Source organism: Sceloporus occidentalis, unplaced genomic scaffold (genome assembly GCF_023333645.1).
Source record: "Sceloporus occidentalis isolate IW3139 unplaced genomic scaffold, rSceOcc1.0.p SCAF_4, whole genome shotgun sequence".
NCBI classification, from domain to species: Eukaryota; Metazoa; Chordata; class Lepidosauria; order Squamata; family Phrynosomatidae; genus Sceloporus; species Sceloporus occidentalis.
Genome location: NW_028316984.1, coordinates 203441215 through 203467370, shown reverse-complemented (window position 1 = coordinate 203467370; position 26156 = coordinate 203441215). Strand labels below are relative to the sequence as shown.

The window sequence follows — 26156 nt, the reverse complement described above, 5'->3', positions numbered from 1 at the left end:
GGTCCTCTGGAAGTTTTAGACTTTTCCTCCCAGAATTCCTGCCTGTTGATTAAACTGGCTGGGGAACTGAAATTCAAAACATCTGGAGGACCAGGTTTTGGGATCCTCTGAAATAAAGCATTATAAACCATGAAACCAAACATGAGCACGAGAAACCTGAACCTTCCTCTACTGAAACACATCTGTATTTTCCACATGCAAAACCTGCAAGATGTGGAGGCCGGAACAAAACGTCTTCCAAGTGCTGAGCTTGAAGTGGGAGATGCTCACCTGATACCAAGCGTTGTAGTTGTAGGCGGCCTGGTTTGCCTGCATGTCGCCATCTCCCATCTGCCCAGACGCAAGCCCTGCCTCATCGATGTGGGCACGCTTCTCGTCTGGATCCTCGCAGCTGCAAGATATAAATAAGCGTGTTTTAATTCAAGAGGTTCAGCATGCTGCCTCTGAGGAATGGCCCTCCATTTCCACTGGCAGAAAATGAGGGACAACTATCTGAGTAGGGCAATGAACCTGGAGGGGTCAGAGTGGGCCACATGCTATCCAAGACCCACAAATGTCCCACTTGGCTCCAAAAGCACTTTCCCCTCTCGCTTCCAAAGGTCGGTGGCTGGTGATGGGTGAGGGGGCATCCTTGACTGTGGCACTGTGTGCACTGAGGAGAGCCAAAGCGGACAAAAACACAGTGAAATGCTGAAAAATGAGAGATGTACTCCGGTGTTTTTGTGAAAGAAAATGTTAAGCTGTGCTATTGTTAAAAAGGCTTTTATTTGTCCTGCTGATGCATTTTGAGAAAACTCTTCTTCACAAGCTGATACTCCTGTTTTTCTTTTTCTGTAGCCAGTTTCCACTATTAAATGCTAGAAACTCTGTCTAAAGAAAAGGAGAAACAGAAGAATCAGCTCATGATTCTCATTTACCAGCATTCTAGGCACAAGGAGGTCCTCTTCCCAGAATCCAGCATGTAAAAAAGTTACTTTCTCAGCATGCCAACAAATAATGATTTGTATCTGTGATTGGATCAGTTTTAATTATTTCTCTCAAATATGAAGATTTTGATAGCATTTGACTTCCACCAAAGGCTTGGCGTGCAAAAATAAATCCCGCCTTCCAGCCAGAGCATGGGAAAGGGCTCCATAGTGGAAGGAACTCAAGGCTCGGATGTGGTTCATTCCTGCTGCCTCGGATGCTATTAAGTACACTGGTGTTTTAAATCCAGTCTGCTTCTGCCTGTCATTTTCCAGGTCTGATACAGAAAGGACAAGCAAAACCCATCCTACTATTGCCATTTACACTAGTTGCCACTGAGTTGGTGAATGCATGCCACCGCCCTGCTCCCCAAGAGCTTCCTTTCCCACCTGCAAGGGTTATGCAAGACCCCATCAGCCACAGAAAAATCCAGTTTGACACCACTTTCATGGCCCTGGCTCAGTGCTAGAAAATTCTGGGAATTGTAGTCAGCTGTGGCACCAGAGTTCATTTACAGAGAAGCCCAAATGTCTCACAAAACTAGTTCCCAGAATTTCCTAGTACTGAGTCAGGACAGTTAAAATGGTGTCAAACTGGATTATTTATGCAGTGTGTTTTGGCCCTATGCTGGAGAGAGATCATGGCTAAGTCTTTAAAGAAATACCCAAGGACACCTTGACATTTTGGAGGGCGACCAAAAGGGTGAAAGTTCTGAAAGCCATAAAGCCCTATGAGGAATGGCTTAGGGAGCTGGGGATGTTTAGCCTGGAGAAGGTTAAGATCCACATGGTGAGGTGGGATATAAATAAAATTGTTGTTGTTGTTGTTGTTATGAGGGGACATGATAGCACTGTTTAAATACTTGAAGGAATGTCATATCGAAAAGGGAACAGGCTTCTTTTCCATGGCTCCAGAAACTAGGAGAAGAAACAATAGATTCAAACTACAGGAGAAGAGATTCCACCTAAATCTCAGGAGGAACTTCCTGACAGTCAGTGCTGTTAGAGAGTGAAAGATGCTGCCTTGGAGGGTGATGCAGTCTCCTTCTTTGGAGGTTTTGAAGCAGAGGCTGAATGGCCATCTGTCGGGGGTGCTTTGAATAGTGTTCCTGTATGGCAGAACGGGGTTGGATTGTATAGCCCTTGTGGTCCAACTGTGATTCTATGCCACCTCAAAAAGCAACCATGTATGTCTCAGCCACACACACAAAAATCACTTACCCATTTTCTGCTTTCCTTTTTAAAGATTCTTGTTCCTTTAGAAGGGCTTGATGCTCTTCATAGGCATCCAAAAGCCTGCAAATAAAAAAAGGAGAGGAGAGGGGGTAGAACATGCATTTGCAGGTTAGACTTTCCTCTCTGACAGTTGGGGTTCCCCAACTCTAGGCAGATCCATCCAAGGTCTCAGCAGCCGCACACTCATATTTCACAAGCTGCTTTAGTGCTCAGATTTAGTAGCTCTTCCAAATAGGATGCTGGCACTAGTAACTCAACAGACCTTTCAGTGGGGATCTTGAAACCACTTGGATTCAAATGCATAAACCTCCTTACATTGATTGCAAACTGCACTTATTGCTTGAGGGTTTGTTTGTTGTTGCTTTTTAAAAACTAGGTTCAGAATTTCTGCAGATCTCCTGGGAGGAGCAGACTCCAGTCATACCCCACCTTTACAGCCTAGATGTCATTACCACGCTAATGTTCGTACTTCAGCATCAACAATACCCTCCTTAAGGCTGATGAAAATACAGTTAAAACCTCACTTGTTCACATCCATGCCAAAGTCCTCAAGAAATTCCACTTTCCGCTGAGAAAATATGATTCTCATTTTTACAGCCAAAGTTCCACTGATGGCTTTGTCAAAACATGCAATGATGTTTTCCTCATTCTGCTTCAGGTCTCCATTATACTCTACTTCCAGCAAATTGAGGTAAAGCTTTGGGTTATCCTATGCAAAATAAACAGATAAATAGGTAGGTAAGAAGACAGAAACCCACACAGAAATATTCAGCTGAAACCTATTTAGGAGTTCAGTCATGACACAGTGACCACCACCTTCAATGGGTTTCATGGCAAAGGAGCAGCTGGAATCTGAGATACTTTTGTGCAACACATTACTTTTTATGTTTTAAGTGTATTTTTTTAATGTAGTAGTGAATAGTTTAATTATATTTTAATTTTTACATCTGGTACATTTTTAGCTGTGTTGTACTTTGCAAGATGCCTTGAGTCCCAAGGATTCTTACATAACAGAGGCCAGAATGTAACTTTTTTATTCCTTTCCCTCTATCATCACTGAAGAGTTGGGGGTGGGAGGTGGGGGGCAAACAAGCAGATCCACCAATGTGTATCAAGGCTGTGAGCCTTTCAGGATTTGGATGTGTATTTGTGGAACATACTTCCTTTGCACCTCCGGGTTGAGAAGGTTCTCATCCACTTTCACAAAGGGTTGAAGACCTTCCTCTTTGATTTTCCAGATTGCTGAGATGGGTAGTGACTGATAAGAAGTTTGTTTTAGTATTTTGGCATAGTATTTTAGCATTTTATAGTGTGGTGTCTGAGCGTCCATTTTTGATTATATATGTTTGATGTTCTGCCCTTTGGTGGAAAGGGCATTATAAATAATAATTACTATAATTATTATAGTTACTATAATTATTATTACCCTGCTTTAAATGTAAGTACTGTGCTGCAGGCATTTCATTATCCTCACAGGATTTCACAAGCCCTGGTGTTGGTTTTCAGAAGTGTTTCAGAAGAGATTACATGTAGCTTTGGGAGCCCTGTCTCCTCCATCCATACTGCCAGCCCAGGTTCTGTGTGCTTGCACCTCCAGCCTCACTTACGACCAAAATTTACCACCCTTTATGTGCCCATTGCCAGCTGCTTTCCATGCCAAGCTAACTCTGCTTTGGAAGGGGAGCTAAGAACTGGAAAGGGTCAGGCAGTGCTGTCAAGAGGGCCAACAAGCCAGGCAACATCAGTTTAGAGGGACTGGTGTCTCCACAGGGCAGAAAAAGGCACTGCAGGGTCAAGGGGAGTCATCACAGTTGCCAGAGCTTTTGGCAAGGAGGCAGCAAGAAGGCAGCTGCCCAGTCAACCAGCTGGAAATGACGTACCCTGTCTCGGTCAATGGCCTCCAAGAGGACCTTCCTGGCTTTGGGGAGACTCTTCTGGATTTTGAAGAGGTGCCGTGCGAGCTTGACAGCAAAGAAGGAGGCTTCGTAGCTTGACTTGGCATTCTTCACAGCTTCCTGGAGCAGGTGCTCGGCCTCTTCCATGTTCCCATGTCTCCGTTCTAAACTAACTCTCCGCAAGCGAATCATGGCCAATCCTGAAACATTCTCCTCAAAGATCTTCAAAATCCTTCTGGCCTCGTTGATATTCCCTAGAAGCAGGAAAAAGGGGAAGAGAGTGGGAAGGCTGTCAGAGATACCAAACTGAAGGGAGCCTGCCCAGCCCTTGAGCAGTTCTGTACAGTTCCCTTTCCAGCACCCCAAGGCATGGCTGGGGGACTCTGGAAGCTGCGGTTTATAAAAAAAGTATCACCATCTCTAAACCCTTGGAAAACCTATGCAGACTTGCAAAGAGAGGAGGATCATTGCCCCACTGCATTGTCAAGAGAATTGTCATTAAGCCAGCCCACAAGCCCAGATACTGTTGATTGGGATTTCCTGCATGGCAGGGGGTTGGACTGAGTGGCCCTTGTGGTCTCTTCCAACTCTATCATTTTATGATTCTATGATAGTTTACAGTAAGTTCCTGCTAGCAGCTCTGAGTCTGTAAAGTTAGAAAGACACAACAGTATCCCAAATTACCAGGCTCTATCCTGGTATGGAATAGATCTGAGCAGGGCTCTTCATAGTGAAGGAGAAAGGCCCCCTCTCTTCCTTGCAGCCACAAAAAAGGCTAGGCAAAATAATGTATCCAGGGTGCCCATTGCTCAAGTAATCAGACAAAGACACATACACACCAAACATATATGCCCACTTTTGCTACAGCTCCAGAAGTAACAAGAAGAGCCTTTTCTGAGAAGTACAGAAAAATCCTCTTCCACCCCCCAGTGCAAAGGAGGACTAAAAACACTGTCTCCATTTGAGACCATTGGCACATTTCTACCCACTTCAGAGAAACCAAAAAACAATAGGAGAAGGAAGCCGGCAGAGGACAGTGGCAACTACAAACAACAAGTGGCTAGCCCACACACCACTTTGGCTTCTGTATTGTGGTTGCACTGACCGTGAATTCTAAGGAGAAGACACAGCAGTACATCCTGGTCTATATTTTACCCCCCCCCCGCCCCCCGCTTTGAGGTGGGGAGAGATTGGGAAGGCTGTGTGACTCTATGAAGAAAGGTGCTTATCTGTCTACATTTTTATTTTCACCCTTGTTCTTGTTACAAGGCAACCTGGTGAGAGGCGGTATCTAACTTCCTCAAATAAGCAGGAATGGGACATTCCCTGGCCTACAAAGATCTAGTACTGACTGTTTTGTTTCACAGAATGGCACCCCTCCCTCCCTCCCTCCCTCCTTCCATCCCTCCAAGGGTACCTGGGTACACACCTCCCTCTTCCTCCTTCCCCTCACCTTGCTGTTCTTCAAATGCAGCCCAGAGCAGGTGCACCATGGGTTTCTTGGAGAGGTGTATTGTGCAGGCCCGGCTGTAGACATGCCTCACCCCTTCGATGCTGTGGTTCTCCATGTACTTGGCATACTGCATTTGAAGACAGAGCAGAGACTGAATGATTCCCACCTTACTCTGGGTCGCTAAATACTTGAGAGAACTATAAAATTCTTGTGTTTAAACCCATTCAGCACCTTTATTGAACCATTAGACTAGTTTCTGTAAGGAAGGACGAAGAGAGGCAACGAAGTTGGCATATGCAGCTGTCAAATCTGGTTGCAAGCAGACCATCTCCTAATGCAACAGATATAGTTATACATGAACAACATTCAAACAAGAGTACAGAAGGTTAGTCACTGATCATCAATGTTTGCAAAGGGTAAGAGCCGTGAGCAGGGAAAGCGCCCCATACCTTGATCCAGAACTCCTCATAGAGGGCACAGGAGATCACGCAGCGCTCAAAGAGAACCACCACTCGCTCGTGCGTCCCATTCTCAATCTCAAAGTCCAAGTACTCCTTCCAATTCTTCAGCTGGGTTTTCTCCAAGGGTTTGACATGAAAGTAAGGACGCTTGATCTAAAAGGGATGTGGAGCAAGGGAACGAAAAGAAGTCATTACGTAACAGCTTCAAGAGAAACTTCCATTTGCCAGAATACAAGAAACATGAGCTTTTCACTACCTCAAGGCCAATTAATCTAATGAACACGTTAATTGATTACATATTTCTGTATAAATGAATTATAGAGTGTAGCACAGGGTCCCAGTTTGGGTGGGAGGGGGAAGGGCGATATAAATCATTGGGCAAATCAAACCTCAACTCTCCCTAGAACCCAAGATGACCAAACTGAGGCTTTCGTACTTTAGACATATTGTAAGAAGGCATGTCTCACTAGAAAGGACAATAATGCTTTTGAAGGTAGAAGGCAGTAGGAAAAGAGAGAGACCATATTACAGATGGATAGCCATGACTACCCTGATTCTGCAAGACTTGAGCAGGGCTTTTGAGATCTCTCATTCGTAGGACCACTGTAAGTCAAAGTTGACTTGATGGCAATTATCAACACAACAAAATGGATGATTTATTATCGTGAGACCACATTAATGCACACAGTCACCTTTGTACCCGCATTTGTGCTACACACAATGTAGCAGCAAATCCTACAGCATTCTTAAGTCATCAGCAGTTGTCATTCAGTCCACTGACAATCATATTTTCCTGAATGCCACATGGATGGGAAAGGGCCAAGGGTCAGTGGCAGATGTCCTGCTTAGCTGGCAGAAGCTCCCAGGCTGAGAAAGAAGACTGGTAACAAAGCAGCAGGGAAAGGTTCTTCACTTGGGAGGCTCTGAAGAGTGTCTTGCAGTCAGGGAGTTGCTTCTTGCCCAGTCATACCACCAGACTTTTTCACTCAGTACTCAAACATGTCACTGGATTTCAACTCCCAGAAGTCCCAGACAGAACAGACAGTGGTCAAGGACTCCCAAGAGATGAAGGCTTAGGGAGCTGGACACTTTTAGTCTGATGAGAAGACTAAGAGGTGACGTGATAGACTTCTTCAGAAATCTGTAGAAGATGGAGCAAGTTGTTCTTCTAGAGACCAGAGATCAGGGCACAAACAAGTGGATCCAAATTACAAGAGATTCCACCTACTGTAAATATCAGGAAGAACTTCTTGACTGTCAGAGCTGATCAACAGTGAAACAGACTGTCTCAGAGGCTGGTAGTCTCTCCTTCTTTGGAGATCTTTTAACAGAGACTGGAAAACTATACCTTGGGAGTGCTTCAATGATGTATTCCTCCATGGCAGGGGACTGGACTAAATGGCCCTTGTGATCCCTTCCTACTCTATGATTCTTGTATCTTGGGAGTCTAGGTGTGGGAATTGGTGACTAGCAGTTGTGTCCAGGATTTCTGAAAGAATTATAAATCTTGCACATACATTCACCATATTGGAGATAAAACATGTAACTTTTTTAAATCTCTGTATGTCTTTGCAAATACAGTGATCATAAAATTTCACTTTAATAAGAAGCAATCATGGTTGTTGTGTGGCTTCAAGGCATTTCTGACTCATCTGTCAAACAAACACAAGCAGTGAAAGGCAAAAGGCTACTAATGGTAAAACTTCAAAGGGGGCAGGAGGCCTAGACCTATACTTTTACCTCCAACTGACATTAACAGGAGTTAAGTATCATCAGTTTTGGCTGGAAGGTGCCCTTACTTTCTCTTACAGAGAGGGAGACCATTCCGCCCAGGCCCTGCTTCTGGGAACTTCCAAATGTTCTTCCTTTGGGTCCGTACAGATGTGCAGAGGAAACCAAAAGGAAACCTATTGATTTCTGCTACCTTGTTTATTCCAAACCAAAAAAGTATTTTAGAGCCAAAGGCATAAAAGATAGTAACCTCAAAAGGCTGGGTATTGCTCCTAAACTGCATGAAGATGTGTGCAATCACAAGCCAATAGGTTTCCATTGCTATGGCAGTGAGTTGGCATGTGCGCTGAATGCATATCAAATGTATAATAAGAAAACTGGTTTAAACGGCAAGACACTTTGATTCCTTAAAACCACATGCTTGCCCTACTTTGAGCTTCCTTGGAGAACGGTTTATGCATGTTTTTAATTAAATGAGTCATTTAATTCTGTGTCACGCCGACAGAACTGGATTTCACATGAAGAGATGTAGCTGAACGCTTTGGCACATTATCACACAACAAATAAATAAATAAACTGCCCTGGGAAAGTCACATGCTAGGCTTAATCTGTTTCACATGGTGGCTACAACTCATGAGTTTAAACTCTCTAAATCCATCTTTCATGTACTCTATTCAAATGCCTTTTTAAGGGGAAAGTTACACACTAGCAGTATAGGACAAAAATCATTAATGAAATTATGTTGACTGCAGAAAAAACTAGGAGGAGTACAAAGGGATTTGGAAACACACCCAAGTTACTCAAGATTATCTACACCTATGGCATTCATTTGCCTTGAGGTGTCCCTACACTGTGGCCTTGCACAAAAGCAACGGGACCTCAATTTGGCCTTCAGCATGCACCATATCGACAAACAAGCTTTATGAAAGATGTTACAAGGAGATTAAATTTGTCTTAAGTCAGCTGGGGGGCAGAAAGGGAGAGGAAAAGGCAGGCTGCCAGTGCCAAGGAACGCGGGCTGTGCCTCATGCGCCTGGCATTCTGACTTGGCCAGGGAGTGAACCACCAGCACACTCTTGTCTCTGTCTGCAAGGGAAGCCTCCCCACCTGCAGAATACACTGAGGCAACATCACAGACATACCTTGCCCTGCTCTTGAGAAGAAGGAACACTGCAAGGGAGGCTAAGCCTGTGACGTCTGGAAGGGGAGAAAACCTACATGTGGCAGACAGGCACTGCGTGAGCACCTTCATACTCTCAGGAAAAAGAATAGGAATAGGGAGGGCAGCTGTGAAAAAACTAGAACAGATCCTAAAGAGTAAAGATATACAACTGAACATGAAATATTAGGATTGTCCAAGCCACCATTTTCCCCATCACTATGTAGGGATGAGAGCTAGACAGTGAAGAAAACAGATGTGGTGCTGGAGAATAGTGCTGAGGGTCCCATGGATGGTCAAAAAGACAAACCAATGGGTCCTTGGACAGGTCAAGCCAAAAATTTCCCTGGAGGCAAAGATGACCAAACTGCGGCTGTCATACTCTGGCCACATCATGAGAAGGCACGACTCAATGGAAAAGACAACAATGCTGGGAAAGGTTGAGGGTAGTAGAAAGAGAGGAGGACCACATACCAAATGGAGGTCATGGGCATGAATTTACAGGACCTGAGCTGAGCAGTGGAGGACAGGGAGTCACCAAGAGTCAGGATCAACTTGAGGGTAGTAAACAAGAACAAATCACCTCCCACCAGACCTTTTCCTGCTACTAGCTCCTTTGTGCTTATAGGAGTCTGTATACCCCTAGCCACACATTACATTATAAACAGCAGGGGCATGTGACTTTCTACCAAAGAAACAGCAGTATCAGCCCCTGAATTGACCTTTTTGACAGGGCAAGAAACAGAGCTTTCTAAAAACAATGGTTCTCTCCTGGTGGAGGACATGTGACCTTTTGCTGCCTTCTCAAAATGGTCACAATCTGCTGGGCTAAGCATAAGCAGTGGCTTTCATGTCTCCTCATCCAGGGATCAGTTTTCTAAAATAATGTCTCTACAATTTGCACACCGAAAAAAACTCAACTTGATACTTGCTAAACCATCAAGAAAAATGGAGGAGCAAGAGTCTCGAGAGGAAGACTCTTCAAGATGTGGTAGAATGGTGCTAAGCCTGATGCGCTAGGACATCTCTCCTTCCTTCCAAAATCACTTGCTTAATTATACCACAATCTTAATTATGCCAAACAGGCCCCCATGGCCGAAAAAGGCAAGAAAGGAGTGGAATCCATCCTGGGAGACAGGGGTGATATAAGTCTAATCAAATGAGTAAATCAGCATACACATCCATCATGAAAAGACCCCTGAAGGGAAAGAAAGCATATCAAGCAAGTATTCCAAAAAGGAAAGGAGAGACGACAGCAATCTTGCCTATGTCAGACATGAGAAACTAAGCAGTATTTCTTTCACCAGGGAAAGGGAGTGCCCACAAAGCGTATTGGAAGGAGAGGGGAGTGTTCCCTAACTGAGCCACAAAGAAGGCTGCCTCCACCCAAAACGCAGCAGAACTGTATTGCTGTATGAAACTGCCACTGCGAGTGGAGATGATCAGGTGCAAACAGTCCCACAGGATTCACACAACACAGAGGGCCGCTTCTCAGAGAGTCCCCTCAGGCTGAACTCTTCCCTCTGCAGAAAGCTAGCACATTTGCCATGGTACACTTTCAAAACAAGTGCTTTCGGTGTGGGGACTCCTTGGTGGAGGTGGCACTGTTGTGCAAAGGCACTTTGAGAAGGCCAGGGCTTGCATGCCTGAAAGAAAATGCGGATTAGCCCAATGGCACAACACCTGCTTGGCGGAACAAAGGCAAATTAATAACACACCCTTCCAAGGACACACACACACAGAGCAGGCAGCATGCTAGCATGCCTCTCAGCTGACCACAGACAAACATCTTGTCAGCTAAAAATATGCAGGTGAGACCTCTCACATTTTGTACATATTTTATGTTGTTTTAATAATTTTACTATGTACACCACTTTGATCACTGCGGAAAAGCGGTATAGAAATAAATTATTATTATTATTATTATTATTCATTTAGTGCCTTGTTGCCATCTCTTAGTCCTACAGCAGAGCAAGCCCTCTCCCACGGACAACCTCTTGAAGTTGAAGCCGTTTCAACTTGAGTAAAAGCAACAGCAATTGAAGGCAGTCATGATTTTATAATAATCTAACAATAAAATAATAAAATTTTATTTATATTTTCCCGCCTCTCCCAGATGGATCGAGGCGGGATTACAACCCAATAAAACATACAAAACACAAGAATAAAATACAATAACAATTTACAAATAGTTCCTTTAAAACAGGTTCTATCAAAAAGCGAGAGAAGAATAGATATTCAAATCTTAGTCAAAAATGGAACGATATTTCTTATCCTAAGTCAGGTGGGAGATACGTCTTAACTGCCCTCTTAAAAGCATCCAAGGAGGTAATAAGATGGATCTCTTCTGGGAGACTGTTCTACAATTTTGGAGCCGCTATGGTGAAAGCTCTTTGGGAAGTTGAGACTAATCTAGTCGTTTGTAATTCTAGCAAGTTCTTCCCAGATGTTCTGAGAGTGCAGGGCGGATTATGCAGGGAGAGGCATTTCAGCAAGTAACTCAGGCCCAAGCCATGTAGGGCTTTAAAGGTAATAACCAACACCTTGTATTGCGCCCGGATTAGCCCAATGCCACTACACCTATTTGGCGGAACAAAGGCAAATTAATAACAAATAGCTTTTGTACTTAGCATGAAAGGAGGGATATAGAAAGAGAGAAAGGTTGCATGCTAGATGGATGGACTCTGTTAAGGAGCTCATGGGCATGAATTTGCAGGACCTGGGCAGAGCCGTAGAAGACAGGGAGCCTTGGAGATGTCTCATCCACAGGGCTGCCAGGACTCAGGATTGCCTCAAGGGCAGTTAAGACAACAACAAATCAAGTCTGCTGCTAATATTTTGTGATTATGTTTTTTTAAGGAATAACTGACCATGGGCAGCACTCTCATTTTTCACAATCTTTGACTGCTTTTTCCATTAAGGTGATGACTCCTGTGCTTTTTGATTAAAGTAGTGACCCTGTCAGGGTCTGACTGGCTCAGGTCCTGCCATGAAGTGTTATTGCTCACTTTCCCTTGCAAGTCCTCCCTCCAGTCCATCTGCCTTGGTCCAGGCCTCGGAGGTAGAGAAGACTGCTGGACCTCATCCCCTTCCCCACCACCACTCCTTCTCCTTTTGTGTCATGTCTTTTTAGACTGTAAGCCTGAGGGCAGGGAACCGTCTAATTAAAAAGATTGTATGTACAGCGCTGTGTAAATTTACAGCGCTTTATAAATAAAGATTAATAATAATAATAATAATAATAATAATAATAATAATAATTTTAAATCTATGATTCTATGACTGATAGTTAACTGCTTGAGTAACACAAAACATTTCTGAAAGCATAAAAAAGGCAAGTTTGCTGGCATAAGAATGTTAGCATTGTGCCTGAAAAAGTCCTGATGTGTAGAAATCCCAACTCCATGGTACTAGAGTACACCAGACCCAAGTACCAAAACTAGAATGTGCCCCTGTGTCACATATCCCTCTTCTGCAGTTTCCAGATAGAGTCCAAAGCATCCTCCACTGAACTGAATAGTAGGATAATTCAAACAAACTCACCCCTTCTTCAAAGGTCCACCTCTTGCTGACTTCATGCTCATTGTGGTTGAACATTTCTTGATGAATCTCAATTATTCTGTGCCGCATGTTTTCTATTTCAGTGATCAGCTAAAGACACACAAAAAAGGGAGTTTTCAACAAAATGTAGAGAGATAGTCATCTGTCTGGAATTGCTTACTGCAGCCCCTTCTGAACCAAGTACACACACCTAAGTGCAAGGGGAGATCCAAGGTGTGGAACACACTGATTCTCAACACTACCTCTGGTACATAATCTAGAAGGTGTAGAATGTCCCTGCAACAACAACAACAAAAACCCCTTAAGGCTAAAACCAAGAACAAGCTTCTAGCCCTCTCACTTATAAGAATGAACACTCAGCTGCACTTGGGACAGCAAACAAGTATGTAATTCGACAGCAAGTGAATGGCTGCTCATTCAGTATGGCCATCTGCCATTACAGAGCAGGGGAAAACCTTGGCAAAGTTAGTAATGTTATGTGCATGGCACACTGGCCTAACTGTGTCTGAAACACATACACACAGAGCTTTACAGCTCTATTCTGTCTGAAACCAAACAGAAATTACAGAGAACCTCAAGTGGTCCAAACCATGGATTTGTGCCTGCTCTGAAGACTAATACTCTCTCTTTCCTAGGTTCTGCAGGCATGCCAAGCCTCTGTTCGCTAAAATGTTTCTAGTATCAAGCCTGCTCCTTCTTCCAACCTCAATGGAAGTATGGACCCCTAACCCCCCACAATCCCATCCGCCAGGGCAAGTGCTGGCACTGCCATCTGGAAAGCATGATCAGAGTGAGCCTCCTTGCTGAGCTAACAGAGAAGACTCCCTTAAGCTGCAGATCATTTTGCTACCTCCTCAGCTTCCAGACTTGACAAAAAGGATGGGGAGTGTTTGGCAGTTACATGGAAAAGACGGCAAGAGGGTCTTGTGGTTATACCAGGCATTAACCAATGCACCCTCAGCCTTTTCTGCTGGAATATAGAAGAGGCCACCGGGGAAAGTCAAAAACCATTCCCCACAGGATACAGAGGATGCCTGAAAGTGGTGGCACCTGACCCACCACATAATCAGCTGGCCCTTCCCACAGGGTAAGGGTAGTAGAGCAATCACCTTTCAGAAAGGCTTCAGAGAGGAGGGCACTACTGACCACCCTTTAAGTGGCAAAGCAAGAAGTGATCAGGAGGATACTTAATCAGCATCTATCCCAGGCCGAATCATGGAATGCTCTTTCAGCACACCTACAACTAGGACTATAATAATCCTGATCCAGTCTGGCTGAGGGACCAGGCACTCACTGACTTCAAAGCCAGGAAGCAAAGCACCACAGCTGGCAGACTCTGAAACCCAAAGTGAATGCAGATTTAGGCCTAAATCCACCTGCTGGTGCCATCTAAAGTAGACCCAGTGAATCAACTAATGCACAGTAAGTTAACACTGATTCTGTGGGTCTGCTCTAGGAAGAGGTAGAAATTCTGTTTAAGCCATATTTTGCAATAACTTCCAAGTATGTCCTTTTCTACAAGCAACAGGCCCACTGGCATGACACTATTCCCCAACAAAACTATTATAACACTCTCTCCAATGCTTTGGAGATAAGATAGGTTACTTACAAACATGTCCATTATTCAAAAGTTACCTTTGCAGGGTCAGTTATATCTTCAGTTCCAGAAGGGAGGTCATCTCCAGGGGGTGCTTCTTCCCCATTATGGCTACTGGCAGCAGAAGCCAGTTCCCTGCGCAGCTGAATAAACTGCTCAGTGGAAAGAATATCCCGGGGTAGATTGTTTTGCACATGCTCTTTGAACCTACAATGCAACAAAGGACAGTCACACCATGTCATGCTTGCTATATTATATTATAGCCAACCCCACTTTTCCCTACAGATTGGAAGAATCCAGAAGGCAGCATTTGCACTAGTCTGAAAGAAGGGCACTCAAGATTCACTGAGCAGTGAACAAAACATGCAGTTAGGCACTGGCTGATGAGCTGGGATGTGGAATATTAGCTGTCCCAAGACATAAAAATAAATAAAAATAAAAATAAAGCCTGGAAATAAATAAGACATTCAATACATGTCACTGGAGCAAGCGCACATTTCGCCAACTGTTCTGAGACTGAATAGGACAAGTTTACAGCTCAATGAATCTGCTGTAGAAACACACAGGCATCTTGATTAAGGTTCAAATCCTCTCTTTTTTAATCCCAGGAAGTGCAATATTTCATTTCCTGTCTTACAGAATGATTATGAAAGTATGAAGCCATGTGGAAAGGCCTTCTTCACGCTAATTTCTTGCTGAGAACAAACACTAAAAAAGAGAGGCCCAATATTCAGCTTGTGTCCTTTTAGTGACATATGCATACATAAATGCCTTTACGTAAGTGGTTGTACTTTTTTGGATGTGGTGTAACATCCATATCCAGTTGAAGCTTGAGTAAGCAGAGCTGAACATATGGTGTACCTGCACACATGGTACCCCTAAGCACTGCACATGCAGATGTACACTGTGCAAGGAATCAGGCATTTCACATCCATCTGCACATTCAGTCGTGGCATGGCAAAGCTATCCAAGCTGGTTGCCATCCCTACAGCATGTGGAACGGTATTCCACAGATTAAATATACACCCTGTGGTCCAGTATTGTATTCCTTTCCTTCTTTCTGAAGATCCCACCAATGCACTTCAGCAGATCACCCTGATTTTAAAAAACTCTGTCCATGCTTCTCCTTACTTGCCTTTCTTCTAAGCTAAAATCCCAAACATTTTCTCTTAGGGAGACTGCTCTGCCATTTGGCTGCCCTTTCCAGCATCATCCCCAGCTGCACAATAATCTTTTCTGGGTGAAGTGACTACACACTTTCAGTGCAGCTGCACAACTGTTTTGTATAAGATCAGTGCCACAGTGGAAGATTTATTTGATTCCTCTTTTCAGTTATGCTCAAAAACAAAATTGCCTTTGTTTTTGAGAAAAAAACCCAGGACCTATTCATGGGGCTGACACTTTTATGGAGCTACTTACCACAGTCCACCAAAACATTGTGAAGAGCTCTTTGGTGATAAGAGGTAGAACAGATTGGTTTGGAATAGAATACATAGGACTACCTTTTGTGGGAATGTCTTGAAGCAGAGGTTGAGTGGCGATCTCTCCCGAGCGCTTTAGCCATGGATTCCGAAATGACAGGTGGCTAGACTACATGGTCATTGTGGTCCCTTTCAAAGCTATCATTCTACACATTTCTTGGTCAGCCACCAACAGTTCAAATTCCATCAGTGTATAGGTGAAGCTGGGATTTTTGAGATAGCAGTACAGATGGACTGATTCAATCAAGGAAGCCACGGCCCTGAGTTTGCAAGATCTGAGTCGGCCTGCTGATGACCAGGGATCTTGGAGGTTTCTCATTTAAAGGGTCACCATAATGACTTGATAGCAAATAACAACAAATGCATTGTTTAACCCTTGTTTACACTGAATCTTGTTTGTCATCTTAATGTCCATCCTAGAAAGGTCCTCAGACTTCTATAGTAAAATCTGTGCAAGTCAACAGACTGGAAGATTGGTATTCCATGCATCACAGTGTTGTGATAGGAAAAGACCTATCTTCTGTGGGTTACAGGCAACAGCACAGAACTGATGAACACACAAAGCCTCCTTTTATTCTTCTCCTTCCTATGGCTTCTCAAGTCTGTGATGGAGGGTTTCTAAAACTTCCTAAACTTAGTTGGTGAAGGGCTGCAGGGGAGGAAATCTATTCCACCAATGGATCTGTTCCACTATCACATGGACCCAGTGGGATAACCACCTTGGGCCAGCCCTGAGAACTCTTTCTGCCTAGGACCAAAGGATCATTTATGGCTATTTCTGTAAGAACAGTAAGCCTTTACTGTTTAGCAGGCATGAAGGGTTTTTATTTTTTAAAATGTTCAAAGGGCACTTGAAACTTTAAGAGGGTTGGGCAAACATGTGGGCTTGCAGATGTGGTTGGACTGCAACTTCCATCATATCAGGAAGTTGGAGGCATAGAATCACAGAATCATAGAGTGGGAAGAGACTGCAAGGACCATCCAGTCCAACCCCCTGCCATGCAGGAAATCTCAATCAAAGCATCCCCGACAGATGGCCATCCAGCCTCTGTTTAAAGACTTCACTACACTCCGAGGGAGTTTGTTCCACTGTCAAACAGTTCCTTCTAATGTTGAGGTGGAATCTCTTTTCCTGGAGCTTGCAGCCATTGCTCCGAGTCCTAGTCTCTGGAGCAGCATAAAACAAGTTAGCTCCCCCTGAATATGACATCCCTTCAAGTATTTAAACAGGGCTATCATATCACCTCTTAACCTTCTCTTCTCCAGGCTAAACATACTCAGCTCCCTAATAGATGGTTTCCAGACCCTTCACCATTTTAGTCGCCCTCCTTTGGACACTCTCCAGTTTCTCACATCTTTTCTAAATTGTGGTGCCCAGAACTGGACACAATATTCCAGGTGGGGCATGACAAGAGCAGAAAAAAGATGCATGTTCAGCAGGTGCAAGGCCACAGACCCTGCTGTAGTTTGAAGAAGATGAATCTCATTAAATATTACTACTGCTACAGAAAAAACTCCAAAACTAAGAAAAATCTGTCTACCCAGAGATGCTGCTGAACTCTGCTTCTTTGGAGTTTCTAAAGCACAGCTGGAAAGAGGTTCAGTGATATTAAAGAAATGACTTTTTGTCTCAGTGCTACCACTATTTCTAAGAAGTAAACAGTTCTGTGGTTGAATTACTGAAAGCTGGAATTATAGTAGCACAGTGCATAATTATTTTCATTGACATGTAATTATCATAATTAAACAATATTTATAAAGCACTAACATTACGAGATGCTGTAGTGTCATTTCAAACTAACAATCCCTCACCTCTCCTATTTGGAGTACAACCGAGGTGAAAGTGGTGAGAATGAAAAACAAAAACAGAACAGAACAATCAAACCTGCAGAATAATACTAGCCCAGCCTTACCTTTGGAAGTGATGGCTGTACAGCTGAGTTGGAATCCCAAGAATGCGGTCAAACACAGCAGTGACAGCTCTCAAGTTGCCCTGTTCATTTTCCCAGTTTATATACATTTCCCAGAGTTTGTCTGAGCGGAAGTCCGTACCTGCAGCTAAGACTGCGTGCTCATAGGTCCTGGGAAGTAAAACAATTTTGGGGATCATGGAAACATTTCATCAGGACAAAGCAAGGCACCTATCAAGATGATTGTTGTTGGTTTTCTCCACTTGAAATAAAAGCATTGCTATATCATGTCTTTAAGTAGTAGACTGAGGTTATTTAGAAGGGTACAAAATTAATGTAGACCTTAAATATCAGCTCATGTGGCAGGGGAATTTGAACGTTCGACCAGTCTTCCCTAACTAGCATGGCAAATGGTCAGGGATGATGGGAAACATAGTCCAAAACATTTCTAGAGCGATGCAGGTTGGGGAAGGCAGCCCCAGATCTTTATTTAAAAAATTAACTAAGAAAAACATAAAACAGTTCCATAAAATCCAGTGAAGGAGTTTGTATTTATATACAGTGGAACCTCGCCATACGCGGGGATCCGTTTCGGATCCCGCCGCATATGGCGATTTCCGCCTATGCTCGAGCCCCATTGCAAACAATGGGGCTCGTGCATGGCGGTGCGGAGGTGCGCGGGGCGCAACGGGCGGGCGCGTGCGCCCATTCAACTGAATGGGACGCGCCGCCCCTTCCGCCCCGCATGTGCCCAGCGGCTTGAGCGCGTACGCTCAAAGCCGCTTATAAAAAGGCCGCGTATGCAGAGGCCCCACTGTATTTATATTAAGTATAAGGTGAGCACCTGTGGCCCTCCACATGTTGCTGCACTATAACTCCCAGCAGCCTTAACTAGCATGGCCAATGGTGAGGGATGATGATAGCTGCAATCATCTAGCAGGCCCCAGCTTCTTCCTCCGGATGGAAAGCATTGCCACCATCAGGACTGGGTTAATCCTGGTATGATTTTCCTTTCTTTGTTATAATTAAGTTGGATGCTTTATAAAGGATATGTTAAACTCTAGACAATTTAGAGTGTTTGCTGGCCTTTGCAGTATGGGATTTATAGTCATGAGGTGCATTAGATATTAAGGGGCAATGGGTGTTGGGCTTTATATGGACTGTTAGTGGGGCATTTAGTTGGGGGGATATTCATATCCTTTTGGATCTGTTTGTTTGGTTATGTTTAGTTTTTATATATAATTTGTTATAATGTTAAGTTGTATAAGAATAGGACAAGATCATCAATGCCTATTCAAAGAATTAAAGAAATCAGTGGCTGGTTAAGATTTTATAAGGTTTTATGAATTAGATTAAGAATATAGTTCATAGAAGAAATATAACAGACATTTTAGTAGTGTTATGTGGGTTATATGAATAGATAAAACATTTGTGATTTTTATATATTTTAATGTGTTTAAAAATGTTTTAGAATATGCTGAGTGAAAACAGCTGCAGAGAGAGAGAGAGAGAGAGAGAGAGAGAGAGAGAGAGTCCATGTGGATGGGCACCGCCATTTACGACGCGCTCCACGCGTGTTGGGGCCAGGGCCGGTTAGGAAGGGGCGACTCTTCCTAACCCTAGCACACACGGAGCGCGTCGTAAGTGGCGGTCTATAACCCGCCTATGTTTGACCCAGTGCTAACAAAAACTGGTTGACCAACTTTAATTGCCTTCTTCAACAAGCCTGAAGTCTACCTAGCAAAATTCCACCTCCTCCCCCCATCATTTTCATATTAGCTTTTTTTCCCCCAGTACAGGAGGGGGAGAGCATTAGAATTGAACATATGTTCAAATGTTCTTTGCCTCATTAAATTCAACTGCATTCGCAATCCTGCTACAAGACCTCTCACAATCAGGGCCAGAAAGTAATTTGAAATGATAGCTTGGGGAAAGTTTAAAAATGACCGTTGCTTGAAGTAAACTGTTGAACTACTGGGGGGTAGGGCAGAAGCAACACAACGTTGTAAGAATCCTTCCAGTCCTACGGAGATCCAGCGTGAGGAGACAGGAGGAACTAACTGGCAGTGTTATGGAGGGAATCTGAAGAGAGTCCAAGGTATAGTCCTTGAAAAGGAACCCAGCACTATAAGCAAGGGAAGGGGCCACGTTGACAGTATGTAAGGACAAAGACAAGTTCAACACTGAAATGAGTCTTAGTAAAGAGACATGGGCCGTCAAACCTTCCCTCTGTCTAAAATATCTGACTTACCAGTTAGACAGATGTGATTAGAGTGAGGAAGGAAAGCCTGGGAGGGCCATCCATTGAGCTGTATGAGCATGTGCTTCCTGGGGAGAAGCCACAGCTATGTGTTTGCTGCAATGATTCCCTGAAAACAAATTCACTCCCTTGAGACCAAGGGTGCTGACCTGGAGACCCTGAGGAAGGCTGGGAGTGAGACTTTGGGGGACACAAAAGCTGTTTCCCACTCCCAGGCTAACAGCTCCTTTGCATTCATGGAGTATCAGGGCTTGAAGGAGGAAGGGTGGTTGCTGCTGTATGCCTTCAAGTCATTTCTAATCTCTTCTTCAATGTGACAAAGCTATCAAGGGGTTTTCTTGGCAAGATTTCTTCAGAGGGGTTTTTGCCCTTGCCTTCCTCTGATGCTGAGAGAGTGTGACTTGCTCAAGGTGACCAAATGGATTTCAAGAGCTGAGTGGGGCTTCAAACCCTGGCCTCCCAGTGTCCTACTCCAATGCTCAAACCATTACACCAGTCTGGTTCTCTGGGAAGGAGGAATTCACTCCGAAAAAGAGGAAACGCCAATTTGTCTACTGAAGACATCTTTCACTAGCTCTACACCACTGAACGTGTCAGGAGAAAGTCTACACACAGAACCCGGAAATAAATCAAAATGGCCACTAAAAGAGATGCCAAGAAAATCTGTTAAAGGTGGTCCTTACTGTGTACAACACATATAAAATGCATTTCATTCTAGCATACAGTGCTTAAAGAAACTGAAATAAAGGTTTAGCTAAAGAGGTCTCTCACTGAGTGAGTGTTAAGGGCTGAGCAGAGGCCCATATTAAAGTCTCCTATCAGGTGAGGCTTGGCTTTTGACAAAAAATATTTTCAGCACCTCAGCTCTGTAAGTCAGCTCCACCACGGCCCCCATTGCTTGGGCAGGCAGAATCAGCCTTGATGCATTTTGTTAAATCCTGAGGGCTACCAGCTACATCTTAGTAGCAAAAGGAATACACTTAGAATTAAAGAATTCCTAGCCCAGAAATGTGTACAAGGTTTACGGTCCCACTGCAGAGAAAAACCTACACATAGGCCATGAAGAAACGGGCACCCAAGTACGTACTCTATACGTACTAGGGTTGCCTGGAGGAGTCTCTTTTAGACGCCCGCAACCCTAGTACATACAGAGTACGTAAAAAATGGCGGTGCCCTGTTCACATGGGCCTCACCATTTTGACGTAATGGACGCCTAGCGTCTGCATGTCACGGCGCCCAGGTGACATCACAAGTGCGCCAATGGCACACTGTGGCATCACTTGTGCGCCACAAAAAGAAGCCACTTTTTGCGGCTTCTTTTTCCGCCACCAGGAAGCCTTGCCGTTTGGAGGCTGAGGCTTCCCGCCGGCGGAAATGGAGGCAGTGGCAGACCGCCCTTTTTGGGCGGTCTGTACACCGCCCTTGTTACTGCAAGCTTTCTTCTTGAAATTTCAGAGGATTATTTTGTTGCTCTTTTGTTAAGCTACAGGAAGTCAGAAATCCTTGCCCATCTACTACAAAAAGTGTACCTTATGCCCACAAGTATCCAATTCAACAAGAAGCTATTTCAAGTAGAATATGACACCTACTACTCCCCTTGAAGTAGGTTCCTGTTAATACTTGTAGATATACTTTATAAGGTACACAAGGTACACTTTAGGATTATATACATCCCTAAGCAGAATTCTGCTGGACAGAGAAGACAGGTGAGACTCTCTTTGCCTTCAACTTACCCTCTGATGGTCCCAACGGTTTCATCATCACTGGAATCCAGTGTTTCTTTGAGGAAGTTTATGTAATGGATCCAGAGATCAACACTAAGAGGTATTGCCTGCAGCCCTCTCCGATACACCTACAAAGAGAACACCAAAAAGAGCTATCCTTCAAGTCCTCAAATCAGGCCATAAGAGAGAGGCATCACTGTGTTATCCGGTGAACCTTAAGAAATACTAATGTACTGGAATTTTGTTTAAATAATCTACCATTACCATTTGGGTGGAGGTTGGCTAGAACATGGCAATGCTCTGATCTCCACGTGCGGAGTCTTGATCTTCAAAGCGCAGCGGTCCCTGCATCTGACCAGGCTGTGTGGGCAGGCTTTGGGGTACAGACCATAGGGCACAGACCCTTTAGAGCACCAATGACAGCGTCTGACCAAAAATGCAATAAGATGTAGCAATAGTGACCAGCAGAACCAACCACAGTGTTTGAATTTTGTGAAATAATAATAATAATAAATGTATATAATGTAAGTGACAGAAAAGCCCTGCCCTACTTGTTAAGCTGCAGTGTAATGCAGACGCTTGCACTGCAAAGCTTGACAAACTGTAGTAGAGGTTTAACGCACCTGCCAACAAAGAGAAAAGATATTAGCTCCAAACGCCAGAAGGAGTGACCAAGTGCAAACAGAAAGCCTTGTGCAAAGGCGGCAGGTTCTGGCAGCCAAAGAGTTCCTTGCAGTGGTCTGGTCATCGTTTGGCTCCCAGAACCACGAGCGAAGGCTGGAGGACCTCTACGTACGTACCTCATCTGACTGCTTCATGTTGCTGTGCCGCTTCTCCAGGTCTGCGTATTTTTTCCAATAGCCATAGCAATACGGATAATGCGTGAAAAAACTGTCAAAGGCTTTCCTGGCAGCTGGTAAATGGTTCTGGGAGAAACAAACAGTTCAGTTTCAGCAGTTTTAGGCTTTCCAAATGACCAGTGAAATAAAAACTAACCCACACATCATCTGCCTTGAAACTGGCAAAACAAGACCCTGTATACCTTGGAGACCATGTTGTCCTCTTGAATTGTACAACAATAAGTGAGAATGCACCCTGGACCTCTTTACTATTTCATCACTGTGCCAAGTTTCTGAAACAAAGGCACACAAGTGGGTATCCACAACCACCAGTCCTCAACTCCAAAACTATCCTGGGAGGGAGTGAAAAGGAAGACCCAGCTCCATTGGGCCTGGCCTAGATTAAGAAGCAGAGCCCTCCCTCCTGTCCATCTGTGTTGGTCCAGGCCTCAGAGGGAGAGAAGAAATGCTGGACCTGATCCCCTTCCCCACCACCATTCCTTTCTCCTTTTGTCATTTCTTTTTAGATTGTAAGCCTAAGGGCAGGGAACTGTCTAATTTAAAAGATTGTATGTACAGCGTTGTGTAAATTTACAGCGCTGTATAAATAAAGCTTAATAATAGTAATAATAATCTTCCCCTGAAGCCTCAAACTCCTGGTCAGCAATGAAAATCACCTTCTTTGGAAGTGTTTCCAATAGGTAGGTTTAAGCTAGAAGAGGGCAATCCTCCCCCATACTATTTTGCATAGTGGGCATCTCTGGTCAATATTTTTGAATCTCCTATTGGATATGAAGACTTTTCCAGAACATTTTTGAGACAAGACAGATTAGAAATCAAAATAAATTCATTTCTGGTCTCTGATGTGGGAAGGCCAGGGAAATATGTAGTGTGCCCACAGCACTGTTGATTCAAATAACAAAACCTGTAATATTAAACTGAAGGAAGAATATGGTCACCTGTTCCAATCTCACATTCTGACAGTTAGGCTTTGGTGTATGTTATGCTTCCTTTTGTAAGAGAAGGATGTTAAATTCCCAGGATTCACCCACCACTATGCTGGCTAGGAATGATGGAAATGGTACTCTAACACCTGGGGGGGGGGGGGGGGAGGGACATGATTCCCATCCTGGCCTAGAGTCTCACACACATTTCTACAATCTCTTCTTCAATGTTTGCTCTTTCAAACATTAGCAAACCAGACATGCTCCAAAGGAGGGTGACTAGGATGTGAAGGATCAGGAAATCAAGGGCAATGAACAATGGTCAAAACAGCTATCTCGCAGAAGAGAGATTAGAAAAAGACATGATAGAGATCTTCAAATATCTCAAGGGCTGTCACACATACAAGATGAAACAAACTTGTTTTTCTGGTGCTCTTAGGACTAGAGCCAACTACAGAAAGCAAGTTGTTGTGTTGTTGTTTTTCTCCCTTACCTATACTACTATATCTCATTTATTTATTTATTTATTTATTTATTTATTTATTTATTTTTACCTATGCTCCCTTACCTATACTAAAGAAAATACATATGGGGTGCTGGGACATTAAAAGTTTTATTTAGTAAATCTAAGTGAAAATAAGCACCGTAAATCAGACTGTGCTTTAAAGCACCAATTCAAAATTTTCTGCAAAAAAAGCATATAACACGATGAAGGAATCTTAGGTAGCTAGAGATTCACCAGTGGTGGGTGGGTACAGTTTAGAGATTACTGAACTGAGCAGGGGTTTCTATAGATAGACCTCTGCAGTAGCCCACAATTTTACTATGCTTGTCCAGAGAAGCTTCATGCATGTCTAAGGGAGTGGCAAAGCAACAGACTGAGCAATAGGCCAGCACAATCTTTTAGGATAGAAGGCAAAAGTTTTATTTCTTATCCCCCCCCCCCCTTGTTTATTTTCACCGATCTCTGGATCAACAAATTTTAAGTATAATTTCCATAAACAATGAAGTCGTAGTAAAATAATAGCAAAACCAGTTAAAACATATCTAAAACATAAATCAGCAATAAAATCTCTCCTTAAAAGTCTGGTCAAATCAAAACTGCTCTTAGAATCACAGAATCGTAGAGTTGGAAGAGACCACAAGGGCCATCCAGTCCAACCCCCTTCTTTAAAAACACAGGAATATTAATGAGGGAGCTCCCTAAGTCTTTACTCATAAGGCAAGGTTTCCAGGCCCTTCACCATTTTGGTGACCCTCCTTTGGACATGCTCCAGCTTCTCAAGATCCTTTTCAAATTTTGGGGCCCAGAACTTGACACAATATGATTCCAGGTGAGGCCTGACCAAAGCAGAATGGAGTGGCACTATGTCTTCCCTTGATTTAGCTCTAACTTCAACTACTGTCAGGAATACTGTTGAGAGAGAGAGAGAGAGAACACATAGCAGGTTGGTGATTATGAGCCTGCCAGGTGCTTTAAAATAATTCTGGATGCCACATTATTTCAGTAAGAACTTACAGTGGGGGTCCTTGGTATCATCAGGGGTTTGGTTCCAGGACCCCCATGGATACCAAATTCTGTGGGTGTTCCAGTCCCATTAAATACGGTAGCAGAGTAAAATGGCATCCCTTACATAAAATGGCAAAATCAAAGTTTGCTTTTTGGATTTAGTTTTTAATTTTTTTATATTTTCAAAGTATTTTCTGGCCATGGATGCTTGAATCTGTGGATAAAAAAATCTGTGGATATGGAGGGCTGACTGTATTTCTGTCAGCACTAGCAAATGAAACTTAATCTTTAGACAAATGATCCATGTGCAATGGCATATATACTATCTACAAGACCAAAAAGATTCATCTGAGTACAGTGCACCTGCATCATACGCGGTTTTCAGCTCAAGAAACAAGGATGGATGACTAAGGAACTTTCAACTGAGCTAAGTTTTAAACAGGACATTTTTAAGAAATGCAAAAATGGGGAAATCACCAATATCGGAGCGATTGGCAATAATCTTTGACCACCATCTTGAGGGGGAGAGAGGCCTGTTATGTTTTATTTTGACTTTGGATATTGTATTGTACTTCCTGTTGTACACCGCTTTGATCTAATTTGGAAAAGCGGTATATAAATAAACATTATTATTATTATTATTATTATTAACAACTCTGGGAGAACAGAAGAAGTCCCAGCAGACTGGAGGAGGGCAAACGTTGTCCCCATCTTCAAAAAGGGGAAAAAAGAGGATCCCAACAATTATCATCCAGTTAGTCTGACATCAGTTCTAGGAAAGATTCTGGAGCAGATCATTAAACAGAGAGTCTGTGAACATCTAGAAAGCAATTCCATAATCACAAAAAGTCAACATGGGTTTCAGAGAAAGAAGTCATGCCAGACAAATCTGATCTCTTTCTTTGATAAAATGACCAGCTTGATAGATGAAGGGAATGCTGTGGATATAGTATACAGTGGAGCCTCGGGTTACGAAAATAATTCGTTCCGCGGCCGCTTTCGTAACCCGAACGGCTTTCGCAAGCCGAATCCCCATAGCCGCTAATGGGGAAAAGCCGCGATTTGGTGTAAAATCGCGGCAAAAAGCACCAAAAGTTTTTTCGGGACCCGAAAAAACGTTCGTAACCCGGAACAATTATTTCCAATTGGATTTTTTCGGGTCCCGAAAAATTCGTAACCCGGGTATTTCGTATCCCGAGGTTCCACTGTATCTGGATTTCAGTAAGGCCTTTGACAAGGTTTCCCATGACATCCTTGTAAACAAGCTTGTAAAATGTGGGCTAGACAAGGCAACTGTTACATGGATCTGTAATTGGTTGACCCGCCGAAGCCAAAGGGTGCTCAACAATGGCTCTTTTTCAGCCTGGAGAGAAGTGACCAGTGGGGTCCCACAGGGCTCTGTCCTGGGCCCAGGGCTATTCAACATCTTT

General features: G+C 43.6%; 1 protein-coding gene and 1 non-coding gene across 3 annotated transcripts in view; both read right to left on the bottom strand.

Moving 5' to 3' along the window:
* PRPF39 (pre-mRNA processing factor 39) overlaps positions 1 to 26156 on the bottom strand; it is a 41610-nt gene that overhangs the window by 1876 nt on the left and 13578 nt on the right. For both annotated transcript variants that reach the window (XM_089522979.1, XM_089522978.1), the window contains 11 exons: positions 22234 to 22359; positions 21443 to 21561; positions 17453 to 17620; positions 14097 to 14265; positions 12444 to 12551; positions 5999 to 6163; positions 5550 to 5676; positions 4082 to 4350; positions 2726 to 2910; positions 2187 to 2261; positions 271 to 391 (listed from right to left, as the gene is read on the bottom strand). In XM_089522979.1, coding sequence (XP_089379105.1) covers positions 271 to 391; positions 2187 to 2261; positions 2726 to 2910; positions 4082 to 4350; positions 5550 to 5676; positions 5999 to 6163; positions 12444 to 12551; positions 14097 to 14265; positions 17453 to 17620; positions 21443 to 21561; positions 22234 to 22359 — 1632 coding nt within the window. The remainder of the gene's footprint in view (positions 1 to 270; positions 392 to 2186; positions 2262 to 2725; positions 2911 to 4081; positions 4351 to 5549; positions 5677 to 5998; positions 6164 to 12443; positions 12552 to 14096; positions 14266 to 17452; positions 17621 to 21442; positions 21562 to 22233; positions 22360 to 26156) is intronic.
* LOC149315335 (small nucleolar RNA SNORD127) lies at positions 3935 to 4018 on the bottom strand. The gene has a single exon (XR_016281193.1). It is a non-coding gene; the product is annotated as a small nucleolar RNA SNORD127 (small nucleolar RNA).